General features: G+C 46.5%; 1 protein-coding gene across 1 annotated transcript; it reads right to left on the minus strand.

Moving 5' to 3' along the window:
- Positions 1-2179: 2179 nt before the first annotated feature.
- Positions 2180-3202, minus strand: LOC120977711 (G-protein coupled receptor 12-like). The gene has a single exon (XM_040405778.1). The coding sequence runs from the start codon at positions 3200-3202 to the stop codon at positions 2180-2182; it is 1023 nt and encodes a 340-aa protein (XP_040261712.1).
- Positions 3203-25578: the final 22376 nt, after the last annotated feature.

The following is a 25578-nucleotide window of genomic DNA, read 5'->3' on the forward strand; positions in this document are numbered from 1 at the left end:
TGATCATTATTGGTACCAGTAGTCACCAATGGTAGGGACCAATGCTTTGTAATTGCTGATTGAACCATATAATTAGACTACTGTAGATTTGCACTTCCGCTTGAATTTTTTACTTTTGCCACATTCGCCTCTTGCAATAATCTAAAAGTTATACTGCTGGAGCATGCGTCATAGTTACTTATTGTGCCAATTGTCCCAATGATGAGGTACTATATGGGTTCAATGTAAGGGAATACACTTAACATTCTTAGGCTAGGATCACACCAAGTTTGGGAATCAAGTATGCCTATAATAATAATACAGTTAAGGCAAAGTTATACCAACCACTATATACTGGCCAAAGTGTGCCAAAAAGACATGACAACTGGAAGCCTAAAGGTACATTAAACGTGTACGTTGGGAGACTTTCCCGCTGTGTATGCTGAACATTCACCCTAAACATGGTGTGAGCCTGTAGATTCACCAAATAGACCAGCAACAAAGGTTAAAATGTAAACGTTTAAAAAAATTGGCAACTATGTTACAGGCACACAACAAGGGGCGGCAGTGCATATGCAGCAGTTATACTGCTTTTCCACTTTGACCACCAAAATATCCAGCCCTCTAAAATCCTTAGAGCAGCACCTTTTCATTGGGTTTGTACCATCTGAACTGTAACAGCTAGTTACAGAAAGCACAGTGCTCACGCTTCATACTTAAAGGGGTTGTCCCAACATTAAATATTAGTTTAATATAATTCAACCTGAATAGCAAATTACAGTATAACCTATACTTGATTAAAATGGCTCCCCCTAATGTTCAATCTGTATAGTAATGTGCATGTCCTCCTACTGAGCAGAACGAGCAGGTCACACATGCTCAGTTCTATCCTCAACTGCCACCAGCGGGACAAAGGCAGTGATACAGAACAATCTGTCTCTGCAAGCGGTAACTGTTAAAGGTAGAGCGTTATATATAGAAAGGACACACCACCTGAGAAAGGACACACCCCCTGAGAAAGGACACACCCCCTGAGAAAGGACATGCCCCTGAGATGCCAGCTTGAAGAAAATTCTGCAGAACAATTGGAGCAATGAATGGGGAGATCTTTAAGAGCCATGTGATGTACACTGCTGGTTCTAGATTTGTTAGAAGGAAAGTGTCATGCACTATATGATTTTTCTTTTCTTTCTTTTTTTACATTAATGTTAGGATAACCCCTTTAAATGTTGCATTTGGGGCACTTATATACAGGGAATTTAAAAATGGATGTTATACATTTGCTTGTAGATTTATACCTAGCTGCAATGAATAGTAGTGGTGTTAGCGATTAGAGGACGGTCCTTATGCAGCTATTAATACACATACTAATACAGTATTATAGATATGAATACAGTATCACTAATACATTAACAACCTGCACTTACAGGACCATTGTCCATTTCCATTCTCTTAAGAACAATTTGACTATGCTGTATTTAATCTTTTTGGCATTATATGTACTACTTATCTGATGTATCAGCTTTTGGAAATTCCAGATATAAGAGGTTCTTTCAGCACTGTGATTTCTGGACTAGCAGACTGGCTAGGATGGCACTAGAACAGTGGTCAGCAACCTTGGGCACTCCAACTACAATTCCCAGCATGCTCCATTCACTTCTATGAGAGGTCTGAGAAGAGTAGAGGAAGTATGCATGCTGGGAGTTGTAGTTTCACAACAGCTGGAGCGCCGGAGGTTGCCTACCCCTGCACTAGAAGGTACTGGACATCCTTGGACCAAGATAAATATATTCCACAGGTCACTCTCAATTGAATAGTCTGAACAGTAACACTGATAATTCAGAAAGCTCACCGTTCCCTGTGTAGGGTGCAGTGAACCACATTCTGTCAATGCGGTCTATAGAGGGAGGATCTCATTAGGGTCAATTTTAACTCCTTCAGATCCAGACTACTCAGCTGAGATGCCCTTATGGACACTGTGTACAAAAAAAAGGCTCCAAACAAAAAAGTAAATGCCAAGTTGTCTACCATGTTGACAAGGGCCAACTGATAACCTGTTGCAACAGAACATGGTAAGTGCTTCTCTGCTTGTTTAAAGCAATACATTGGATATCATCTGGAAAAATAAAGCAACAGTTGACATCTTTATCTTCTTCCCCAGTTTGGCACAGTCTGTTTCCACATATATCACTTCAAGTCCCTATACATCACTGGAAGTTCTAGCTCCAGATAAGAACCTGGGTGGCATACAACCACAGCAAGCAAGCCATAATGACTTCTGAATGTCTGGGTTTCTGAAAGCATAAATTATGGGGTTGATGACGGAGTTACAGGCAGCTGGCAGGACCAGCGAGTAGGTGTATACCATGGGGTAACTGGAGTCAGCAACTAGTGAGTACACAGCAAAGGGAATCCAGCATAGTGCAAAGGTGCCCAGTATGAGAGACAAGGTTGATACCCCCTTCCTTGTGCTGGAGGCTTGAGATGTGGCCATGAATTGGTGCTGGACTGCAATCTGCTGGGCATGGCGGAATGCAATCCTGCAAATCTGCAGGTACAGTTGCATCATCAAGGCAAAGAGCAGGAGGAAGGACACCGCCAGTACAGCTGCATTGTTTTTGGTCACTGGCCTCAGAACACTGCAGGAGGACTCTTCCCTAACACAGTTCCATCCCATGATGGGTAATAAGCCAATACAGATGCAAAGCGCCCATAACAGGAGTATCATCAAGTAAGTAAAAGTCAGAGTTCTTTCTGTGTGATATGTAAGGGCATTGTAGAGAGACAGGTATCTGTCCACTGTGATAGCTAAAAGGCTAAAGACAGAGGCAGAGAAAGAGGCTAAGAGCAGCCCAGCAGAACTTAGTGTAGCCACTTCATTATTAAACACATATAGAACTACGAAATTCACAATGAGTCCCACACCAGCCAGGAGATCAGCCAGCGCCAGGCTACCGATGAGTATAAACATGGGGGCACGAAGAGTGGGTGTATAGAAGAGTATAGCAATCACTATTGCATTCTCACACGCCATGATTGTCCCTGTTACACAAAGGATAATGTCCCATGGGCTGACAGACTCATCTGGGGAGAGATCAGATGTGGTGACGGTGGAGGTGTTGGTATCCCATGGGTCATAGAGATGGTGAGACATCCTGCTGGAGGAAGAGTTGTGGAGATGCAGGAGGTGCTCCATAGTCGCGGCTGCGGGCTGGTGAAGCATTGCTGCACATCAAAGGAAATGTAAAGAGATAGAAAAAATATAAAGATGATAAGATAGAAGCAGAGTGAAGAAACAGAGCTGAAATCCTCAATGTCATGTTGACACATTCCAATACATAGCTATGGCTGCCAACGATAGAATAACAGGCAAAGATTGTGCAGGGGGATAACAATGCCTTGCCCCAAAAATCTAACTGAATAAAGATTATCAAGGCACCAGAGAGAAACAGGTTAAATTGCTATCTATCTATCTATCTATCTATCTATCTATCTATATATCCTTTATTATCTATCTATCCTTTATTATCTATCTATCTATATATCCTTTATCTATCTATCTATCTATCTATCTATCTATCTATCTATCTATCTATCTACCCTTTATCTATCTATCTATCTATCTATCTATCTATCTATCTATCTATCTATCTATCTATCTATCTATCTATCTCCCTCTCATATCTATCTATCTATCTATCTATCTATCTATCTATCTATCTCATTATCTATCTATCTATCTCTCTATCTATCTATCTCATTATCTATCTATATATCCTTTATTATCTATCTATCTATCTATCTATCTATCTATCTATCTATCTATCTATCTATCTATCTATCTATCTATCTATCTATCTATCTCCCTCTCATATCTATCTATCTATCTATCTATCTACCCTTTATCTATCTATCTATCTATCTACCCTTTATCTATCTATCTATCTATCTATCTATCTATCTATCTATCTATCTATATAGAAGAATCCAAGGCAGCACACGAATAACGGTGAAAAAAAGTGGTGTTTATTCCCACATGTGCAGACAGCAACGTTTCAGCTCTCTCAATGGAGCCTTTGTCAAGCCATAACAATCAGTGCAAACTCAAATGTTTAAATAGCATACATGATTATTGTGTAAATTACATGATTGTACAGAAAATTACATAATTATACAGGAATAGTCCATGAAAAATTCATCCTGGTTTCTCAAATAGGTGTCACATACTTGTAGTACATCGACTGCAAAATTCATATTCATTATTAAAATTGAACAGTGTCCCCAACTCACTAGATTGTGGTGTGAATACATAATTCATAATAATTACATTCAGGTGCCTGTGATTATGTGATATTTAAAAACATATAAGGAAACTCACATACTGGAGGAGAGCAGGAATCACACGGCGTCCGGAAATCGCAAACGCGCATGCGCGGAACTTCATCAGTCCCGCGAGACCGTCAATATTGCACAGAATTCAGAGGCCCACAACCAAGATGGCCGCACCTGAGCCGAAGCGATCTGCGCATGTCCATTCCCGACCCAGGGCGGAATCAGCATAGCCGGCGTAGCAGTCATGTGTCCTGTCATAAGGTGTAAACAATCCACCACGTCATGGACTATCCAGCGATCATACGCTGCAAATACTATATTAGGTCAACTCAAAGCAGGGGTCCAGCGGTGTATTCCAAAGCAGTGGCATCCACCACCTATATATAATACCGCCTCATCCCAATAATCAACAAGGCATTATACTAACGTCCAAGTGGTTCATACAAACAGATGGCAATCTCTCAAGCCCGCTTGAGATTTTATCGCACGATTAGATTGAAAATTTGGGCTTCTGAGCATTCAGATAGACCAGTGACTGAGAATATAAGACCTAGTGAATTGAGTTTACATGGTACGGGATTGTTTCTCAAGAGTAATTTCAATCCGGTATCACACCATCCCGCTATTGAGGCTTTTACCTTGGCGGTGGGGCGTGATATTGAAAAACTTAAACAAAATGTGTTGATGAACCCGTTGAGTCAAGGTAATCTTACCACTGAAGACATACAGGCCGTTACTGATCTGTCTGCAGACCACAGCCTCACCATCAAGTCTGCTGACAAAGGTGGTGGGGTTGTGGTAATGGACACAGATCAGTACATACAAGAGATTTTATCTCAACTGGCTGACAATAATGTATACCAAAGGGTCTCCAGTGACCCAAAATTCAAATTGCTAAGGGAACTTGGGGAGATGCTAGGTCAGGCCAAACTTGGTGGGATTATAGACGAAAAATTGCAAAGTTATTTGTTATGTGAAAAACCAATTACCCCTATACTGTACACTCTCCCAAAAATACACAAAAATATACGGGCCCCCCCAGGTCGGCCGATTGTCTCTGGTAGGGGGTCTTTATTTTGTAATCCGGCCATCTTTCTGGATAAGATCTTGCGACCATTTGCGGTTTCTGCTAGATCTTATATCAGAGATACAAATGATTTTTTGGATAAGATCAAAGATCTGAGGGTCCCAGAAGGAGCTGTTCTTGCTTCGTTTGACGTGTGCAGCCTGTACACGTCAATCGAACACGAGCTGGGTCTACATGCTGTGGAATTGTGCCTCCTTCAGACAGATTACACAGAGGAATGCAGAACATTTCTGCTTGGTTTATTGAGATTTATTTTATGTAGAAATTATTTCTTATTTAGGGATGATTATTACGTACAGTTAAGGGGGACCGCGATGGGGTCCAATGTGGCGCCCACCTATGCAAATATATATATGACATACTTGGAAGACACATTCATCTATGGGTGTCACCACTTCAGCCATGTGCTGGGATGGTGGCGCTACATAGATGATGTGTTCTTGATATGGGTGGGAGCCACAGAGGACCTCATGGCGTTTCATTCATATTTGAACAATATTGACCCTAGTGTCAAATTCACCGTATTATATTCGAAAAAAACAATGCAATTTCTTGATACAGAGGTGATGGTTCAGGGTGATACCCTAGTCACCGACCTTTTTGTCAAATCTACAGATAAAAATACCTTGGTTAGATTTGAGAGTCACCATCCCAGGCCTATGATTGAATCTCTTCCCCTGAGTCAGATGTTACGTGTGGCTAGGATAGTGGGGCAAGGTCCAGTGAGGGACCAACGTTTATGTGAAATGGCCAGCAAATTTAAGGTGCGGGGTTACCCCAACAAGCTTGTGACAGATAGCATCCAGAAGACAAAAGTGAGGATGAGAGATGGTGATCTGGCCAGACCCAAGAAGTCTATATCTAGAATACCTCTGGTTACTGACTATTGCAATAGTAGTCCACAGGTGTCATCCATTGTCAGGAAACACTGGTCAATTCTGACCAGTGGTTTTGACTGGGTTGAGGAATTCAAGGTTCCCCCACTGTGTTCATTCCGAAGAAGTCGGAATTTGGGTGATAAACTAGTCAGATCTGATGTGGGTTCTAGCAAAATTGACTGTGCCACGTATTTTGGCTCGTCTCGGAAGGGCTGCTACCCGTGCCACGGGTGTGTAAACTGCCCATATATGCTAAAGGGAGAGTCATTTGTTAATCCGACAAATGGGAAGACAGTGCATATTAAACAATACCTGACATGTGACTCAACCTACGCTGTTTATCTGCTATCATGTCCTTGTGGACTATGGTATGTTGGAGAAACAACCTGGGATGTCAAGACCAGACTAAATCAGCACCGTTATACTATCAGAAAGAAGAGATTGGATTTACCTGTGCCTAAGCACTTCACAGAAGCAGGACATATGGAACGTGATTTAAAATTTAGGATTTTAGAACAAGTGCTCTTACCCAGACGGGGTGGAGACAGGACTACACGTCTGAAGAGAAGGGAGCTCTATTGGATTTTTGAGTTGCAGACTCTCAAACCAATGGGGCTCAATGTGGATTTTAGGGTGATTTGATTCTTTTAGTATTGTTTCATTTCCCTATCCTTTTATGTATCGCATGTCATGAATGTGGGTGACCCTTCTTCCCTTCCCCTTCCCCTCCCCCTTCCCCCCCCCCCGCCCTTTTTTCCTTTTTGTTTTTTGGTCTATATGTATTGGGGTTCTGGGAAATTCTACTTACCTCGGGAGTAAGGGTGTATTTAAGTGCAAGCATTTAATAATAGTGAACAATAACATTGTTTCTTTATTATTTTTTTAGATCAATATGAAACTAAGCTTCACAATTGGATTATCTCTGGAAATACTGGATGAAGGCAGGATCGATCGGCTACTGTATAGTGATTATGTTTATATATTTGTACAATGTTATATTTTATATGATCAGATTTCTGAGACCCGGGACCAGGGAGGGGGCGTGGTCTGATGGCGATCTTGGGCGTGACCTTTCCCGACTGACAGGTATACGGATCAGGGACGGTGACATGAGATACGTGTAGTGAATGATTGTTCTGATGCATCTCTCTCTGGGACAGCTGTGGCTTGGGGCCCCTGACTGGTGGCATCCATGCCTGCAGCTGCCGCACAAGCCCGGGGTCTCCGATCGAGGTTCGGTTGCAGACCGCGGGCTTGAGAGATTGCCATCTGTTTGTATGAACCACTTGGACGTTAGTATAATGCCTTGTTGATTATTGGGATGAGGCGGTATTATATATAGGTGGTGGATGCCACTGCTTTGGAATACACCGCTGGACCCCTGCTTTGAGTTGACCTAATATAGTATTTGCAGCGTATGATCGCTGGATAGTCCATGACGTGGTGGATTGTTTACACCTTATGACAGGACACATGACTGCTACGCCGGCTATGCTGATTCCGCCCTGGGTCGGGAATGGACATGCGCAGATCGCTTCGGCTCAGGTGCGGCCATCTTGGTTGTGGGCCTCTGAATTCTGTGCAATATTGACGGTCTCGCGGGACTGATGAAGTTCCGCGCATGCGCGTTTGCGATTTCCGGACGCCGTGTGATTCCTGCTCTCCTCCAGTATGTGAGTTTCCTTATATGTTTTTAAATATCACATAATCACAGGCACCTGAATGTAATTATTATGAATTATGTATTCACACCACAATCTAGTGAGTTGGGGACACTGTTCAATTTTAATAATGAATATGAATTTTGCAGTCGATGTACTACAAGTATGTGACACCTATTTGAGAAACCAGGATGAATTTTTCATGGACTATTCCTGTATAATTATGTAATTTTCTGTACAATCATGTAATTTACACAATAATCATGTATGCTATTTAAACATTTGAGTTTGCACTGATTGTTATGGCTTGACAAAGGCTCCATTGAGAGAGCTGAAACGTTGCTGTCTGCACATGTGGGAATAAACACCACTTTTTTTCCTTGGATTCTTCTATATATATAACTTATTGGATCAAGTCCGTGATCTACCCAAGGGATTGCACCTCTGCAAAGTGTGTGCTGCTCATCTTTTTTTCTTTTTTCTATCTATCTATCTATCTATCTATCTCCCTCTCATATCTATCTATCTATCTATCTATCTATCTATCTATCTATCTATCTATCTATCTATCTATCTACCTATCTATCTATCTATCTATCTATCTATCTATCTATCTATCTATCTATCTATCTCATTATCTATCTATATATCCTTTATTATCTATCTATCTATCTATCTATCTATCTATCTATCTATCTATCTATCTATCTATCTATCTAGCATTCCATTGTGCCAGTAGGTGACTTTGAATGCAAAGGGGAACAATTACCAGTAGTTCCTCTGATATCAAAGCAGTTCAAATCCTAGGTTGTGCACCTTTTATTGTCATCAGTGCCCTACCAGGTACCCAGCCATGCATGCCACAGTCACACAGAGAATCTGCCAGAGAATGGGCTGTGATTCCTCGGTTCCTCAGTAGGCTCCAGTGCCCTTGTCCATGCAGTCTCCTTCCCCATCGGCCAAGGTGAGCTGAGAGAAGCAGCCCATTCCTTATGTGTATGTCTGTTCCTACAGAGGTGATTACACAGTTTACGCTTTCGCTTTGACTGCTCATGAAAGCTGAAAATTATAGGATATATTATGGTAATAACAACAGATCCCACGATAAGCTACACCACAACCCTCCCAGCTGAAAAATATCACATCCCTGGATATCTATATGTGTTTACCCAGAACTAACAATGGATGCTATCTGTTTCTTCACGGGATTAAACAGATCACACAGGATTTCACCAAGGTAAGGCTATAGCATACAGATGCCCATTCACTGGAGACAGATCAGTAGCACATTGTATCTGCAGGACATGATAATGCAGGATATCCCTGAGCTTTCAAGATGCCACTGACAGTCGCTGCAGGCCAGTGCTCCCTAACCACATGAAGCATGCGGTGTGACCATTGCATATGTTTCAAGCCACCTCCACAGACAAATGAAATATCTCATTATCACCAATTGTCCTTTCTTTCCTTGCGCCAGAGAAGCTATCCCAGTGCATGGACCTTTCACTGCATGTGAGATGTCTCTATCCAGTGACCCTGCAGCCCTGGAGGGGCCTGTACTGCAGCTCCCAATGTGCAGGACCAATGTACTTCTATCCCACAGCATGCACAGCCTTCCTGAATATCACAAATCAAGGGCTACCCACGTCATAAGCTATGTGAGCATGTATGCATAGTATGCTAGATGCACTAGATCAATATCTATGTGAGGGCGTGAAAATGTCTGGGTAAATTGACATGTAGCAATTAATATATCATTTGATTTAATAATATTTATATATTTATTAATAAATGTTCTTAGATAGAGGATAAATAGATGATAGATAGATAGATAGATATGAGATAGATATGAGATAGATAATAAATAGATAGATACAGAATAGATGATAGATAGATATGAGATAGATGATAGACAGATAATAGATAGATAGATATATACAGAATAGATGACATAGAAATAGATATGTAAATAGATGGAAGACTAGATAGATAGAAATATCTCTAAATACCTACAATTGTGTACAAGACACATGGACAGTATTTGGTTAAGAAGCATCTTACCTGCTCCACGTCTTTAAATAGCTCCTAGTCTTAAAATAATAATGCATAGTACAATCTTATCTGTATTTCATGTGCAGGCATAATACAAGCAACTACTAGACTTAGAAAATAGATAGATAGATAGATAGATAGATAGATAGATAGATAGATAGATAGGTAGATAATGGACAGACAAGGTAGATAGATAGAAGCTCTTCTCTTCTAGCAGGACCTATGCATACACATATACTTGAGACATGCAGTCTTCCTACCTTCCTTCTATGATCTCCAGCTCTGTCCCTTTGTGCTAGTCCTTGAAGTCCTTGTTAAGGCTCAATCCTTGGTTAACATTGCTAATACTGCTCCCAGATAGCAGTGGCTTTGACTTACACTTAATATTCTTGCCCCATTGGGTCTGCTGAGAAATCTCAGCTCTGACGTCAAAGTGTTCGCTTATATTCATGATCAGCTCCCAAGTCTGTGAATCAGAAGGGGCTGTGAGCAGAATAATAATAAGCGCACACTCATACAGGCACACACACACACACAGGGGCACACCCCACACCTCTGGAATTTCATTCATAAGATTTCTCCCTGTATGGGGACACACCTCCATTGGGTCAGCTCCTACAAACTAGCAGCACTTGATCTACATTCACAGGGGGATTCACACCGTCTCTCCCCTCTCTCATTAGCTCTTGTGGTGACATTACAAGTCATGTATCCCTCTGTGTGCATTCTACTTCTTTGTCCTTATGAAATATATCACCATTATTTATTTATTTATTTTATGCACTTGTATAGCGCTACTATATTTTGCATCGCTTTACAGACATTAGCATCCAACTGTCCCCAATGGGGCTCACACAATCTAAGGTCCCTATCAGTATGTTTTTGGGGTGTGGGAGAAAATCGGTGTACCCGGAGGATTACATATATATATATATATATATATATATATATATATAACATTGCACATTATTTTTCAATTTTCTGAAGGTGCTGCTGCAGATTTGCACCATTTTTATTTTATAAAATGTGGGTTATTATTACTACTATTATAGCTTATATATATTTATTGCACACATTGACATTAATAATTGCCATTGATCTTCACATTGCCAATGATGCTGCTTGCTCTGGAAATGATAGTGTTAAAAATGTGCAGTTCTGCAGACCACCGCATCAATTATACAGGGAGGATTCTGCAGTGGAGTGTGAGGTCCTTTAACTCTTCCCTTTCTGGACTGCATGTGACAAAAAATTCAATGATGCCTTTTCCCACCAGCTGCAAATTAATGCATTTGTAAGACCAGAAAATGGCAGCTCCAGTCAATCAGGGACTGGGCTCAGCCCACGGGCCTCATGCCTCACCCCTTTTCGGTGACGTTCTAGCCAGATGTTAATGATGTCATCGGTGCAGGAACGCTTGTGCCGTTCATTAACCCTAACCGTCTAACACGCACATAGCCCAGATTCCCATTATGAGGCGATCAGTCAGTGACAGGGTTAAAGCAGCCTTTCCTGCGTCATTAAACAATCTTTTGTCCTTTATTTTGCTGCAGAGTAGCTTTTTTTTATCATGCAGTCAATAAATTTTCCTCTTTGACAACAGTTTCCATAGAAATAATAGGAACGAGGAATCCCTGACCCTTAGGTCTGTCTGTGTAATGCCTATGGTAAATATCAAATGCTAAAAGACATGAAGATTTTGCAATAATGTGCTTAAATCCACTTTAGGGTCATTGAACAAGTAATATATTCATCGGAACATAAGCCAAGAAAAAGGCAGGACTAAATGCCACAGTAACATAATTATTAAAGGAGCAAAAAATAAGGGGAAATCGTAGAAAACCAAGATGTTTCAGGGAAACAGTAGTGTTCTAAGATGTCTATAAACGGGTTAATTCATCCACCAGTATCTATGGCGAGATAAATAATTTACATTCACATTGTATTTATCCTGCAGCAGTTTATAGAGTAGGTTAATCCGGTCTGTAGATAGGGAAGCTGCTGTGGTGGACAATACAGGCTACTCTGTACTAGCTAATGAGGTCTATGTAACAACCATGACTGATCTATCTTGACGCAATGCACCAGTTTTGGTTCACGGTTTACAAGTTCCTTACATGTGGAGCAGTTTTTCATAGGGAAGGATAATATATATTTTTACAATGAAAGTGACAGTACATTAGTCTGAGAACCAGAATCATTACCATAGATCACATTAGATCCCATATCGTATACAAAATTATATGAGTATGAAATATTAATCATTTTCTTGTGTTCATACAAGATGTCTTAACAGATCACCTCCACAGCAAAATTATCACAGATAGCCACATAAAAACCCCTTTTAACTTTGTCTCTGAAGTGGTAAAAAGATTCATGAAGAATGCCTTCTTTCCTGGTCTTAATCATAAAGAATACAGACCTCAGCTCTCACCAGTCAGCATTGTCATAGGGGACATTATATCAAAATCACCATCAATATTGATGTCCATATCTAAGCTGTAGCTAGGATGTGGCTATTAATGTTGTTTGTGAATTTGATGGACACCACATTCCATATGACAACACTGACTGACTGGGGCGCAGCACAAGAGGTGTAACCAGGAGGACAGATGTGCTTCTCTAAGGCAACCTACATTTTTCCTTAACTAGTTATGTTTCAGAAATCCTAAGGGATCTAAATGCCTCCGGTTCTGTCAATAATTCCTTATCACAATGACCTTCTCAGTAATCTTTCCTCATTATTACAAAACTTCCACATCATTTAAAAGGTTCTCCGGGATTTACATATTACATAGTGAAAGGGGTTCTGCACTTTCATTTAACTGATGATCTATCCTCTGGATAGATCATCAGCTTCTGATCGGCGGGGGTCCGACACCCGGGACCCCCGCCGATCAGCCTTCTCACTGTTTACCGCCGGCCCACTGACGTCACGACTAGTATCAACTAGCGTGGGCGGGGATAAGCTCTGTTCACTTGAATGGAGCTTAGCTGCGCCCACGCTAGTTGATACTAGTCGTAACATCAGTGGGCCGGCGGTAAACAGTGAGAAGGCTGCGGCGCTACTGGAGCGCCGCTGCCTTCTCAAACAGCTGAACGGCGGGGGTCCCGGGTGTCGGACCCCCGCCGATCAGAAGCTGATGATCTATCCAGAGGATAGATCATCAGTTAAATGAAAGTGCAGAACCCTTTTAAAGGAGTTGTCCGGGATCAGGGCTGAACCCGGACATACCCATATTTTCACCCAGGCAGCCCCCCTGATGCTAGCATCAGAGCATCTCATGCTCCGATGTTATCACCACCAGACATCTGAGAAGCTCTGACAGACGTCCTTCAGAACCTCCTCCTTGAGGTTCCTTTTTGTTTTGCTTTCATTTTCTCATCTCGTTAGCCTCTCTCAGCTGTCATGTAGTTGCACTGATTGCATCCCTTTAAATCCCTTCCCATACTGCTTCACTTTGCGGTTTATACAACTTCTTGGAGTGTATGCATGCTGGATGCTTCTACTGAGTCTTCTACAGATAAGTTTTGTTCATTCATTTGTATTTTCTTGTTTGCTGGATCTCAGGTGACCCTGACTCCCTCTGTATCAAGTGTAGGGAGCCGGTGGTCGTGTCCCCTCACTATTATAGGGTGTTCAGGTGTTATACAGTCGAGGTACGAGGATATGCGATCTTCTACCATTGAGAATTTTGCATAGGCTGAGCAGTTAGGGAGAGAGCCAGGTCTGTTGCAGGGCTATCCCTTTTGTTCCTTAGTTTTGGATCCAGTCAGTTGGATCTTCCTTTTGTGTCTTCTTGTTTGCTGTACACCTTCTGTGACAGATGTGCTCCTTCGCCCTGTGCTAGATCACGCAGGGAACGGGCTCTTTTGTTTACAACATCACACTGCGGGGTGGAAGCTTCCACCCGGCAGTGTGTTCGGTGACGTCCCCAGCTCTAATGGGCGTGCTTTAGCGCTGCCATAGCCGTTTTACTGGCTAGGGCAGCGCTAAAGCCCGCCCATCAGTGTTGGTGACATCACCGGGCTTCCTGCCAGCCCCATGGAGAGCCCGGTTCGTCACCGGAACTCTTGAAAATGCCTTTGCTCTGCGCGATTTAGCGCAGGGCAAAGGAGAGCATCGGAGCATGAACTGCTCCGATATTCAAGTCAGGGGGCCAGCCTGGGTGATAATTGAGGTATGTCTGGGTTCAGCTCTGAACCCCAACAACCCCTTTAAGTTACATAGTTAATACGGTTGAAAAAAGACATAAGTCCATCAAGTTCAACCAAGGGATAGGTGGGGACGCGAATCCCAGAAGGAAGTGAGACTCATCTTTCTACACATTTTTATAAGCATTAATGTCATTTACTTTTAAGAATTCATCTAAACCCTTTTTGAAACTGTCCACTGTTCCTGCTGTGACCACGTCCTGAGGAAGTCTATTCCACAGATTCTCAGTTATTACAGTAAGGAAGTTTTGATGCTTCTGGAGACTTAACTTTTTCTTCTCCAGTCGGAGGCAGTGCCCCTTTGTCTTTTAAGGGCATTTGACATGGAACAGTTTTTCACCATATTTTTTGTATGGCCCATTTATTTATTTGTATAGGTTAATCATGTCCCCCCTTAGAGGTCTTGTCTCAAGACTAAATAAATGTATTTTTTTTAAATCTTTCCTCATAACTAAGACCCTGTTATGGTCTTACCTGCTTGCTGCTCTCCTTCGTTTGACATGTGCTGGCGGCCATCTTGGTTTCTGGGTTTCTTGTAGCCTTCCACCCTGCGGCTCCTCCTTTCCCTGGGAGGAGCTGGATGCCTAGCTCATATATATAGGAGGTCTGTGGCTTCAGTTCCTTGCTTGGTCCTCTTGTGTTCACATGCTTCTAAGACTGCTGCTGCTTCTGGTTCCTGATCCTGGCTTCGTCTGACTACCCTGCTGGTTCCTGATCCTGGCTTCGTCTGACTACCCTGCTGGTTCCTGATCCTGGCTTCGTCTGACTACCCTGCTGGTTCCTGATCCTGGCTTCGTCTGACTAACCTTCTGGTTCCTGACCTCTGGCTTCGCAAAGACTCTGCTCGGTTTCACCATCCGTTTGGACTTTTGCTTTACAGCTTTATTTTCAATAAAGCCTTCTTATTTTCACTTATCTCTTGTTGTACGTCTGGTTCATGGTTCCGTGACATTAGGACCAAGCCATGAATTCTGACGGTACAGGGCCATCCTCGCTATCCACGCTGGTTGCCAGACTTGATCAGCAGGATCACCTGTTGGGTCGGTTCGCTGTGGCGTTGCAAACCCTGCTTGAACGCACGGCTCATTTCGCTCCCGTTGCCGATGGGTCGGTTGTCGCTCCTGGGCTCGCTCCTACTGCCGCTCCGGTTGTTGCGCCAGAGTCTACCCCGACACCTGTTGTTGCGCCTGCGGTGTTTCGGGGTATGACCGGTTCTGCCCCTCTTCCACAGCGCTTTGGGGGAGAGCCAACTCAGTGCCGAGGTTTCCTTAACCAGGTGGGCATTTATTTCGAGTTGCTGCCACATGCCTCTCCTACTGAGAGATCAAAGGTGGGCTTCTTGATCTCGCTGCTCTCGGACAAGGCCTTGGCCTGGGCCAGCCCTTTATGGGAGAACAACAATCCGGTGGTTGCCGAGTTTTCCGGTTTTGTTGCTTCTCTTCGGAAGGTATTCGATGTGCCGGCTCGTGCTGCCTCTGCTGCGAAGCTCCTTATGTCCATCAGACAGGGTTCACGATCCGTAGCTGAATACGCCATTGAGTTTCGTACCCTGGCAGCAGAGGTGGGCTGGAATAATGAGGCTCTGGTCGCTGCTTTCTCTCATGGTCTCTCGGATGCCTTGAAGGATGAGGTTGCAGCTAAGGACCTACAGTAGGTGTTTCTGACATTGTGTTTTTAGCACGACAGCGTCGCGCTGATACTCGGCAACATGGTGCCGAGATCTCGCACTCACTGGGATAGTGACAGCACATCCCAGCAAGCGCGTCATAGAAGCGACGGGAGATCCGACTTGGATTCCCGCCAATTCTACACGTGTGCGGCGTTTGTTATGAATCCTGAGGGGGAAGTCCCCGCCGGATTTTAAATAAAAATCCGGCCTGGGTCCCGCCCTCAGGAGCATACCGGGCCCTTAGGTCTGTTATGGGTTGTAAGGAGAGCCCCCCCTACGCCGAAAAAAAAACGGCGTAGGGGGTCCCCCTACAATCCATACCAGACCCGTATCCAAAGCACGCTACCCGGCCAGCCAGGAAGGGAGTGGGGACGAGCGAGCGCCCCCCCCCCCCTCCTGAGCCGTACCAGGCTGCATGCCCTCAACATGGGGGGTTGGGTGCTCTGGGGCAGGGGGCGCACTGCGGCCCCCCCACCTCAGAGCACCCTGTCCCCATGTTGATGAGGACAGGGCCCCTTCCCGACAACCCTGGCCGTTGGTTGTCGGGGTATGCGGGCTGGAGGCTTATCGGAATCTGGGAGCCCCCTTTAATAAGGGGGCCCCCAGATACCGGCCCCCCACCCTAAGTGAATGAGTATGGGGTACATCGTACCCCTACCCATTCACCTGCAAGAAAAGTGGTAAAAACACAAATAAACCACACAGTGTATTAAAATATTTTATTTTTCTGCTCCGGAGGCCGCCCCCTGTCTTCTTTATTAGCTCTTTTACCAGGGGGGGGCTCTTCTTCTTCCGATATCCCGACGGGTCTTCTCCGCTATCCGGGGGGGTCTTCTCAACTCTCCGGGGTTCTCCTTCTGTCTTCTTCTTCTGTCTTGTTGTCTCCTTCTGTCTTCTCCTTCTGTCTTGTTGTCTCCTTCTGTCTTCTGTCTCCGGGGTTCTCCTTCTGTTTTCGCCTCTCTCTGTTGTTGACTCGGCGCACCCCGGTTCTTCGTCTCGCGAGACGTCTCGCGAGACGTCTCGCGAGACGAAGAATCGGGGTGCGCCGAGTCTCGCGAGACGAAGAACCGGGGTGCGCCGAGTCAACAACAGAGAGAGGCGAAAACAGAAGGAGAACCCCGGAGACAGAAGACAGAAGGAGACAACAAGACAGAAGGAGAAGACAGAAGGAGACAACAAGACAGAAGGAGAAGACAGAAGGAGAACCCCGGAGAGTTGAGAAGACCCCCCCGGATAGCGGAGAAGACAGAAGGAGAACCCCGGAGACAGAAGACAGAAGGAGACAACAAGACAGAAGGAGAAGACAGAAGGAGAACCCCGGAGAGTTGAGAAGACCCCCCCGGATAGCGGAGAAGACCCGTCGGGATATCGGAAGAAGAAGAGCCCCCCCCTGGTAAAAGAGCTAATAAAGAAGACAGGGGGCGGCCTCCGGAGCAGAAAAATAAAATATTTTAATACACTGTGTGGTTTATTTGTGTTTTTACCACTTTTCTTGCAGGTGAATGGGTAGGGGTACGATGTACCCCATACTCATTCACTTAGGGTGGGGGGCCGGTATCTGGGGGCCCCCTTATTAAAGGGGGCTCCCAGATTCCGATAAGCCTCCCGCCCGCATACCCCGACAACCAACGGCCAGGGTTGTCGGGAAGGGGCCCTGTCCTCATCAACATGGGGACAGGGTGCTCTGAGGTGGGGGGGCCGCAGTGCGCCCCCTGCCCCAGAGCACCCAACCCCCCATGTTGAGGGCATGCAGCCTGGTACGGCTCAGGAGGGGGGGGGGGCGCTCGCTCGTCCCCACTCCCTTCCTGGCTGGCCGGGTAGCGTGCTTTGGATACGGGTCTGGTATGGATTGTAGGGGGACCCCCTACGCCGTTTTTTTCGGCGTAGGGGGGGCTCTCCTTACAACCCATAACAGACCTAAGGGCCCGGTATGCTCCTGAGGGCGGGACCCAGGCCGGATTTTTATTTAAAATCCGGCGGGGACTTCCCCCTCAGGATTCATAACAAACGCCGCACACGTGTAGAATTGGCGGGAATCCAAGTCGGATCTCCCGTCGCTTCTATGACGGCTCTGTCTCCATCGCGGCAAGCCAGCTCGGCGCTGGCTCCCGCGATGGGGCTCGTATGTGCTCAATCTCGCCGAGAAATACAGCGAGATTGACACAAAATCGGGTTCACCTACTGTACCAGTTGAGCTCGAGTCTCTTATTTCTTTCCTGATTTTGATTGACACCAGACTCAGGGAGAGACCTTCCTTTAAGGAGAACCTGCGGAGGTCTTCTAACAGATTGGTGCCTACGTTTGCTGTCCCACCCGTGCCTCCCTCTCCTCCCACGCCTCCTGGGGATGACTTGTCTGGGGGTGAACCCATGCAGCTGGGGTTTGCTCGCCTGTCCGAGGGGGAGAGGGCACTCCGGAGACGCGAGGGCCGATGCATGTACTGTGGTCTCGGTGGGCATTTTCGGTTGGCATGTCCGAACCGTCCGGGAAACGCTCGTACCCTGAGATCCTGTCGGGGGCAGATCTTGGGTGGAGTCTCCTCGTCCCTGGTTTCCCGTGTTGACAAACCACTGATCACTGTTGTCCTCTCCTGGGTCGGGGGCTCGGTGACGACCCAGGCGTTGGTGGACTCTGGTGCTGGTGGTTTGTTCATTGATAGTGTGTTCGCTGCCGCCAATTCCATTCCTCTGCAGGCTCGAGGTTCCCCACTGGCTCTTGAGGCGATAGACGGCAGACCCCTTCTGCCGCCACACGTGACTCATGAGACCCTTCCAGTGGGGATAGCCATTGGTGCCGTTCACAGAGAGTCGGTCTGCCTCCAGGTTATTTCGTCTCCACACTACTCGGTGGTCTTGGGGTACCCCTGGCTCCAGAAGCATAATCCGACTTTCGATTGGAGATCGGTCGAGATCCTCTCGTGGTCACCGCAGTGTGGGGCTAGTTGCATCCATGGGTCTGTCAAGTTGCTGTGTACTTCCTCGGACTCTCTGTTGCCTCCTGAATACGAGGAGTACCGGGATGTATTCGATAAGGTGCGCGCGGTTGCCCTACCTCCGCACCGCCCATACGATTGTGCCATAGAGTTACAATCTGGTGCCGTTCCTCCTCGTGGCAAAGTCTATCCACTGTCGGTAGCGGAGAATGAGGCCATGGAGGAGTACGTGAGGGAGGCGCTTTCACGCGGACACATTCGCAAATCTTCGTCCCCGGCAGGGGCTGGATTTTTCTTTGTGAAAAAGAAGGGCGGTGAGTTGAGGCCTTGCATCGATTACAGGGGTCTCAATCGCATCACGATCAAGAACGCTTACCCGATACCCTTGATTTCCGAGCTGTTCGATCGCCTTAAAGGGGCCACGGTCTTTACCAAACTCGACCTGAGGGCGGCATATAACCTGGTAAGGATCAAGGCGGGCGATGAGTGGAAGACCGCGTTTAACACCAGGACCGGTCATTACGAATCCTTGGTTATGCCCTTTGGGTTGTGCAATGCGCCCGCAGTCTTTCAGGAATTCATCAACGATGTTTTCCGTGACCTGTTGCAGCAGTGTGTGGTAGTCTATTTGGATGACATCTTGGTATATTCTGAATCCATGGAGGCCCACATTCTGGATGTCAGACGAGTGTTGCAACGGTTACGAGAGAACAAGCTGTTCGGTAAGCTTGAGAAATGCGAATTTCACCGATCCCAGGTAACCTTCTTAGGTTACATCATTTCCGCTGAGGGGTTCTCCATGGATCCTGAGAAGGTTTCGGCTGTCTTACAGTGGCCCCAGCCCAGTGGTCTTCGTTCCCTGCAGCGCTTTTTGGGCTTCGCCAATTATTATCGGAAGTTCATCAGGGACTTTTCCATGCTGGCCAAGCCTCTCACGGATCTGACCAGGAAGGGCAGTAATTCCCAGGTGTGGCCGCTCGAGGCCATCCGAGCTTTTGAGGCCCTAAAGTCCGCCTTTGTGTCGGCTCCGATTCTGTCGCATCCCAACCCTGGGTTGCCCTTTGTCCTCGAGGTGGACGCGTCTGAGACGGGAGTAGGCGCCCTTCTGTCTCAGCGTCGAACACCAGAGGGTCCTCTGCTTCCTTGTGGGTTTTACTCCCGGAAACTGTCTTCCGCGGAGTGCAACTATCAGATTGGTGACAGGGAGTTATTGGCCATCGTGCAGGCCCTTAAAGAATGGAGGCACTTGCTCGAGGGTTCGGTGGTTCCGGTTCTCATCCTGACGGACCACAAGAATCTGACCTACCTTTCTGAGGCCAAGAGATTGACACCACGTCTGGCCAGATGGGCTCTGTTCTTGTCACGTTTTAATTACGTGGTCTCCTACCTACCCGGTTCCAAGAACATCAGGGCGGATGCCTTATCACGGCAGTACTCCGAGCTGTCCAGGGAGGAGTCGATTCCGACTTCGGTCATACCTCCGAATCAGATCCTGGCCGCCATTCGCACCAGCCTGACCTCTCCCCTGGGTGAGCAGATTTTGGCGGCTCAATCTGGTGCTCCCTCTGGGAGACCCAACGGCAGATGTTTTGTGCCTGAGGAGTTGCGCACTCGGTTGTTGCGAACCTACCATAACTCCAAGACCGCGGGGCATCCTGGAAAGAATCAGCTGTCCTGGGCTGTTTCACGTCTGTTCTGGTGGCCTTCCCTACGTTCCGACATCGCCGCATATGTAGCGGCATGCTCCGTTTGTGCCCAGAGTAAGTCCCCTCGGCACCTTCCGTTGGGCCTTCTGCAACCCATAGCCACCGGGGAGCGCCCATGGTCACACCTGGGGATGGATTTCATTGTGGACCTCCCTGCATCCCGAGGCCATACGGTCATTCTCATGATTGTGGATCGGTTTTCCAAAATGTGCCACTGTGTTCCTCTCAAGAAGTTACCCTCTGCACAAGAGTTGGCCACGATTTTTGCCAGGGAGGTCTTCCGGTTGCACGGTTTGCCTAAGGAGATTGTGTCGGATCGGGGGAGTCAGTTTGTGTCCAGGTTCTGGCGCGCCTTTTGCTCCCAGTTGGGGATTCATCTCTCCTTCTCCTCGGCCTACCACCCTCAGTCCAATGGGGCCGCAGAACGATCCAATCAGGCCTTGGAGCAATTCCTTCGTTGCTATGTCTCCGATCACCAAGACAATTGGGTTGACCTCCTGCCTTGGGCTGAGTTTGCCAGGAACACGGCGGTGAACTCTTCCTCCGGGACGTCTCCCTTCATGGCCAATTATGGGTTCCAACCTGCCGTGTTACCGGAGGTATTCTATCCCCAGGATATTCCGGCTGTGGAGGATCACCTTTCCGTCCTACGTGCTTCTTGGGTACAGATCCAGAAGTCCCTTGAGGTCTCTGCGCAGCGCCAGAGACTCCAGGCTGATCGCAGATGAGCGCCTGCTCCTTCCTACCAGGTCGGAGACCGTGTATGGTTGTCCACCCGCAACCTCAACCTTCGATTGCCCACTCCCAAGCTGGCGCCTCGCTTTGTTGGTCCCTTCCGAGTGCTTCGCAGGGTAAACCCGGTAGCCTATGCCCTTGCGCTTCCTCCTGGCATGCGGATCTCCAACGTGTTTCATGTCTCCCTGTTGAAGCCACTGGTGTGTAATCGTTTCACTTCCTCGGTTCCTCGGCCTCGTCCGGTCTAAGTGGGCAATCGTGAGGAATATGAGGTGAGCAATATCCTGGACTCACGCCTGGTCCGCTGTCGGTTGCAGTTTTTGGTCCATTGGCGTGGTTATGGTCCAGAGGAGCATTCCTGGGTTCCCTCCGCAGATGTCCATGCTCCTGCCTTGCTCCGAGCCTTCCACGCACGCTTCCCTCAGAAACCGTTTTGTGCTCCGCGGAGGAGGGGCCCTTGAGGGGGAGGTACTGTCATGGTCTTACCTGCTTGCTGCTCTCCTTGGCCATCTTGGTTTCTGGGTTTCTTGTAGCCTTCCACCCTGCGGCTCCTCCTTCCCCTGGGAGGAGCTGGATGCCTAGCTCATATATATAGGAGGTCTGTGGCTTCAGTTCCTTGCTTGGTCTTCTTGTGTTCACATGCTTCTAAGACTGCTGCTGCTTCTGGTTCCTGATCCTGGCTTCGTCTGACTACCCTGCTGGTTCCTGATCCTGGCTTCGTCTGACTACCCTGCTGGTTCCTGATCCTGGCTTCGTCTGACTACCCTGCTGGTTCCTGATCCTGGCTTCGTCTGACTACCCTTCTGGTTCCTGACCTCTGGCTTCGCAAAGACTCTGCTCGGTTTCACCATCCGTTTGGACTTTTGCTTTACAGCTTTATTTTCAATAAAGCCTTCTTATTTTCACTTATCTCTTGTTGTACGTCTGGTTCATGGTTCCGTGACAGACCCTCTATGCCCCTTATCAGTTTAGTCGCTCTCCTTTGTACTTTTTCCAGCTGCAGTGAATCCTTTCTATGGACTGGTGCCTAGTGATGTTGCGAACAGAAAATTTTCGCAAATTTTCGCAAATTTCTGCAAATGTTCGCGAACGGGCGAACCGCCATAGACTTCAATAGGCAAGCGAATTTTAAAACCCACAGTGACTCTTTCTAGCCACAGTAGTGATGGAAAAGTTGTTTCAAGGGGACTAACACCTGGACTGTGGCATGCCGGAGGGGGATCCATGGCAAAACTCCCATGGAAAATTACATAGTTGACGCAGAGTTGGATTTTAATCCATAAAGGGAATAAATCACCTAACAATCCAATTTTTTTTTGAACAACGTGGTTTAAAACATCCAGTGTGTGTATACGATCAGGTATGATGTTGTATCGATCAGGTAGTGTAAGGGTTACGCCCGCTTCACAGACATTGACAGACCAAACTCCCCTTTTAATGCACCGCAAACAACCGCAAACAGTCCATTTGCCCAACCGCAAACTCCCCATTTGTTCAAGGTTGGATACCAAGCTAGCCATGTCCCATCGATGTCATTGAAGGTTTCTTCCTCCACCCAGCCACGTACAACACCAAGGGTCCCCAAAAGGTGAATTGAATTGATTTTTCGAACGGGGAGATGGTTAAAAAAACGCTGGCTCCCTCCCCTTTGTTTGAATCCACGGTCACTGCGTCTGTGCCGTGCAATTTACTGCCCCACCCGATATGAGTAGTATTTTCTGTAGTTCTCTCTTCTCATCAGTTTAATCCCTGTTACGTCCCCAATCTGGGGTCAATTTATTAAATAGATTTTTCAAACGGGAAGATAGTTAAAAAAATGCTGGCTCCCTCCCCTTTGTTTGAATCCACGCCATGGTCACTGCGTCTGCACCGTGCAATTTACTGCCCCACCGGATATGAGTGGTATTTTCTGTAGTACTATTCTCATCAGTTTAATCCCTGTTACGTCCCATATCAGGGTGGGATTGACTTCTGTGAAAAAAATTTAGGCCGGGTACCTTCGACTGCCTTCACAGTGACAGACCAAACTCTGATACACCAAAATGAATTGATTTTAGGAACCGGGAGATGGAAAAAGCAGCTTGGTTGGTCCTCTTACTTAGTCCCAAGTTGGGGCACTGCGCGTGCACGGAGCAATGTGCTGTGACACCCTATATGAGTCTTAACTAGTACTATTCCTATCAGTTTAATCCCTGTTACGTCCCCTATCCGGGGACGTGTGTCGAATTGATTAACCATTGTCGAATTAACGAACCATTACGACATCCTGGAATAATTTAGTTCTGAGCTTTGTACTTGCTTTGTATTGGAATTGATGGGGATTTTTTAAATTGTCTGCATTATTTCTAATAAACTATTAAGAGACTTTATTTTATGTATTAAAAACCCACCCATACAACTTAAAAAAATAAATAAAAAAATGTATGTTTTTTCTATGAAAAATTATCCAGCCGATCGCTTTTGGTCTGATCATAATGAAGCAACGGCCTTATCATCTGGGGTGTGGTAACATTGCCAACACACTCATAGAGGTGATGATTGCTTCATTGTGATATGCAAGCCCCTTCACCACAACAAGGTAACGATCACGAAGGGGAATTGACACTTGTATGTGCCTTTTTTTTTTGTTTTGTTTTTGCAGCCACAGTGCAGCACCAGAGGCCAGAAAAATTAGGCATGTAACATGCCTGAAAAATAATGTTATTGTTGCAGCCACTGTTGTAGCAGCGGCCGGAAAAGTTTATGTTTTCAAGGCAGAAAGGTGACTAAAACATTGCGGCTTGAACCCTAGTTGGTGGTGGAGAATTCACGAAAGTCATCCGGTATGCAGACATTAAATACAGCAGCGTGGGGACCATTTTGAGGCCAAGGCATGTCATCAGGCCCTTTGTTAGTCAAACGTATCCCCCACTGTAAGTCCCTTCGGGATCCATGCCTCATTCATCTTAATGAAGGTGAGGTAATCAACACTTTTTTGACCGAGGCGACTTCTTTTATCAGTGACAATGCCTCCTGCTGCACTGAAGGTCCTTTCTGACAGGACACTTGAAGCGGGGCAGGCCAGAAGTTCTATCGCAAACTGGGATAGCTCAGGCCACAGGTCAAGCCTGCACACCCAGTAGTCAAGGGGTTCATCGCTCCTCAGAGTGTCGATATCTGCAGTTAAGGCGAGGTAGTCTGCTACCTGTCGGTCGAGTCGTTCTCTAAGGCTGGATCCCGAAGGGCTGTGGCGATGTGTAGGACTGAAAAAGCTCCGCATGTCCTCCATCAACAACACATCTGTAAAGCGTTCTGTCTTTGCCGCCGTGGTCGTGGTAGGAGGAGGATTACTTTCACCTCTTCCCCTGTTAGATTCCCGTTGTGCTGTGACATCCCCCTTATAAGCTGTGTAAAGCATATTTTTTAGTTTTGTTTTGAACTGCTGCATCCTTTCTGACTTTCGGTAAGTTGGTAACATTTCCGCCACTTTCTGCTTATACCGGGGGTCTAGTACCGTGGCCACCCAGTACAGGTCGTTCTCCTTCATCCTTTTTATACGAGGGCCCCTCAACAGACATGACAGCATGAAAGACCCCATTTGCACAAGGTTGGATGCCGAGCTACTCATTTCCCGTTCCTCGTCCTCACTGATGTCATTGACGGTCTGTTCTTCACCCCAGCCACGTACAACACCACGGGTCCCAGATAGGTGACAACAACGAGCACCCTGGGATGCCTGCTGTGGTTGGTCTTCCTCCTCCTCAAAGCCACATTCCTCCTCTGACTCCTCTTCCTCACACTCCTCTTCCAGCGTTGCCGCAGGTCCAGCAAGCGATGATGACAAGGCTGTTTCTGGTGGTGATGGTGACCACAACTCTTCCTCTTCACGCTCATCTACAGCCTGATCCAGCACTCTTCGCAGGGCACGCTCCATGAAGAAAACATATGGGATGAGGTCGCTGATGGTGCCTTCGGTGCGACTGACTAGGTTTGTCACCTCCTCAAAAGGACGCATGAGCCTACAGGCATTGCGCATGAGCGTCCAGTAACGTGGCAAAAAAATTCCCAGCTCCGCAGAGGCTGTCCTAGCACCCCGGTCATACAACTACTCGTTGACGGCTTTTTCTTGTTGGAGCAGGCGGTCGAACATTAGGAGTGTTGAATTCCAACGTGTCGGGCTGTCGCAAATCAAGCGCCTCACTGGCATGTTGTTTCGGCGCTGAATGTCTGAAAAGTGCGCCATGGCCGTGTAGGAACTCCTGCAATGGCCACACACCTTCCTGGCCTGCTTGAGGATGTCCTGTAAGCCTGGGTACTTAGACACAAAGCGTTGTACAATGAGATTCAATACGT

This window comes from Bufo bufo, chromosome 8 (assembly GCF_905171765.1).
Source record: "Bufo bufo chromosome 8, aBufBuf1.1, whole genome shotgun sequence".
NCBI classification, from domain to species: domain Eukaryota; kingdom Metazoa; phylum Chordata; class Amphibia; order Anura; family Bufonidae; genus Bufo; species Bufo bufo.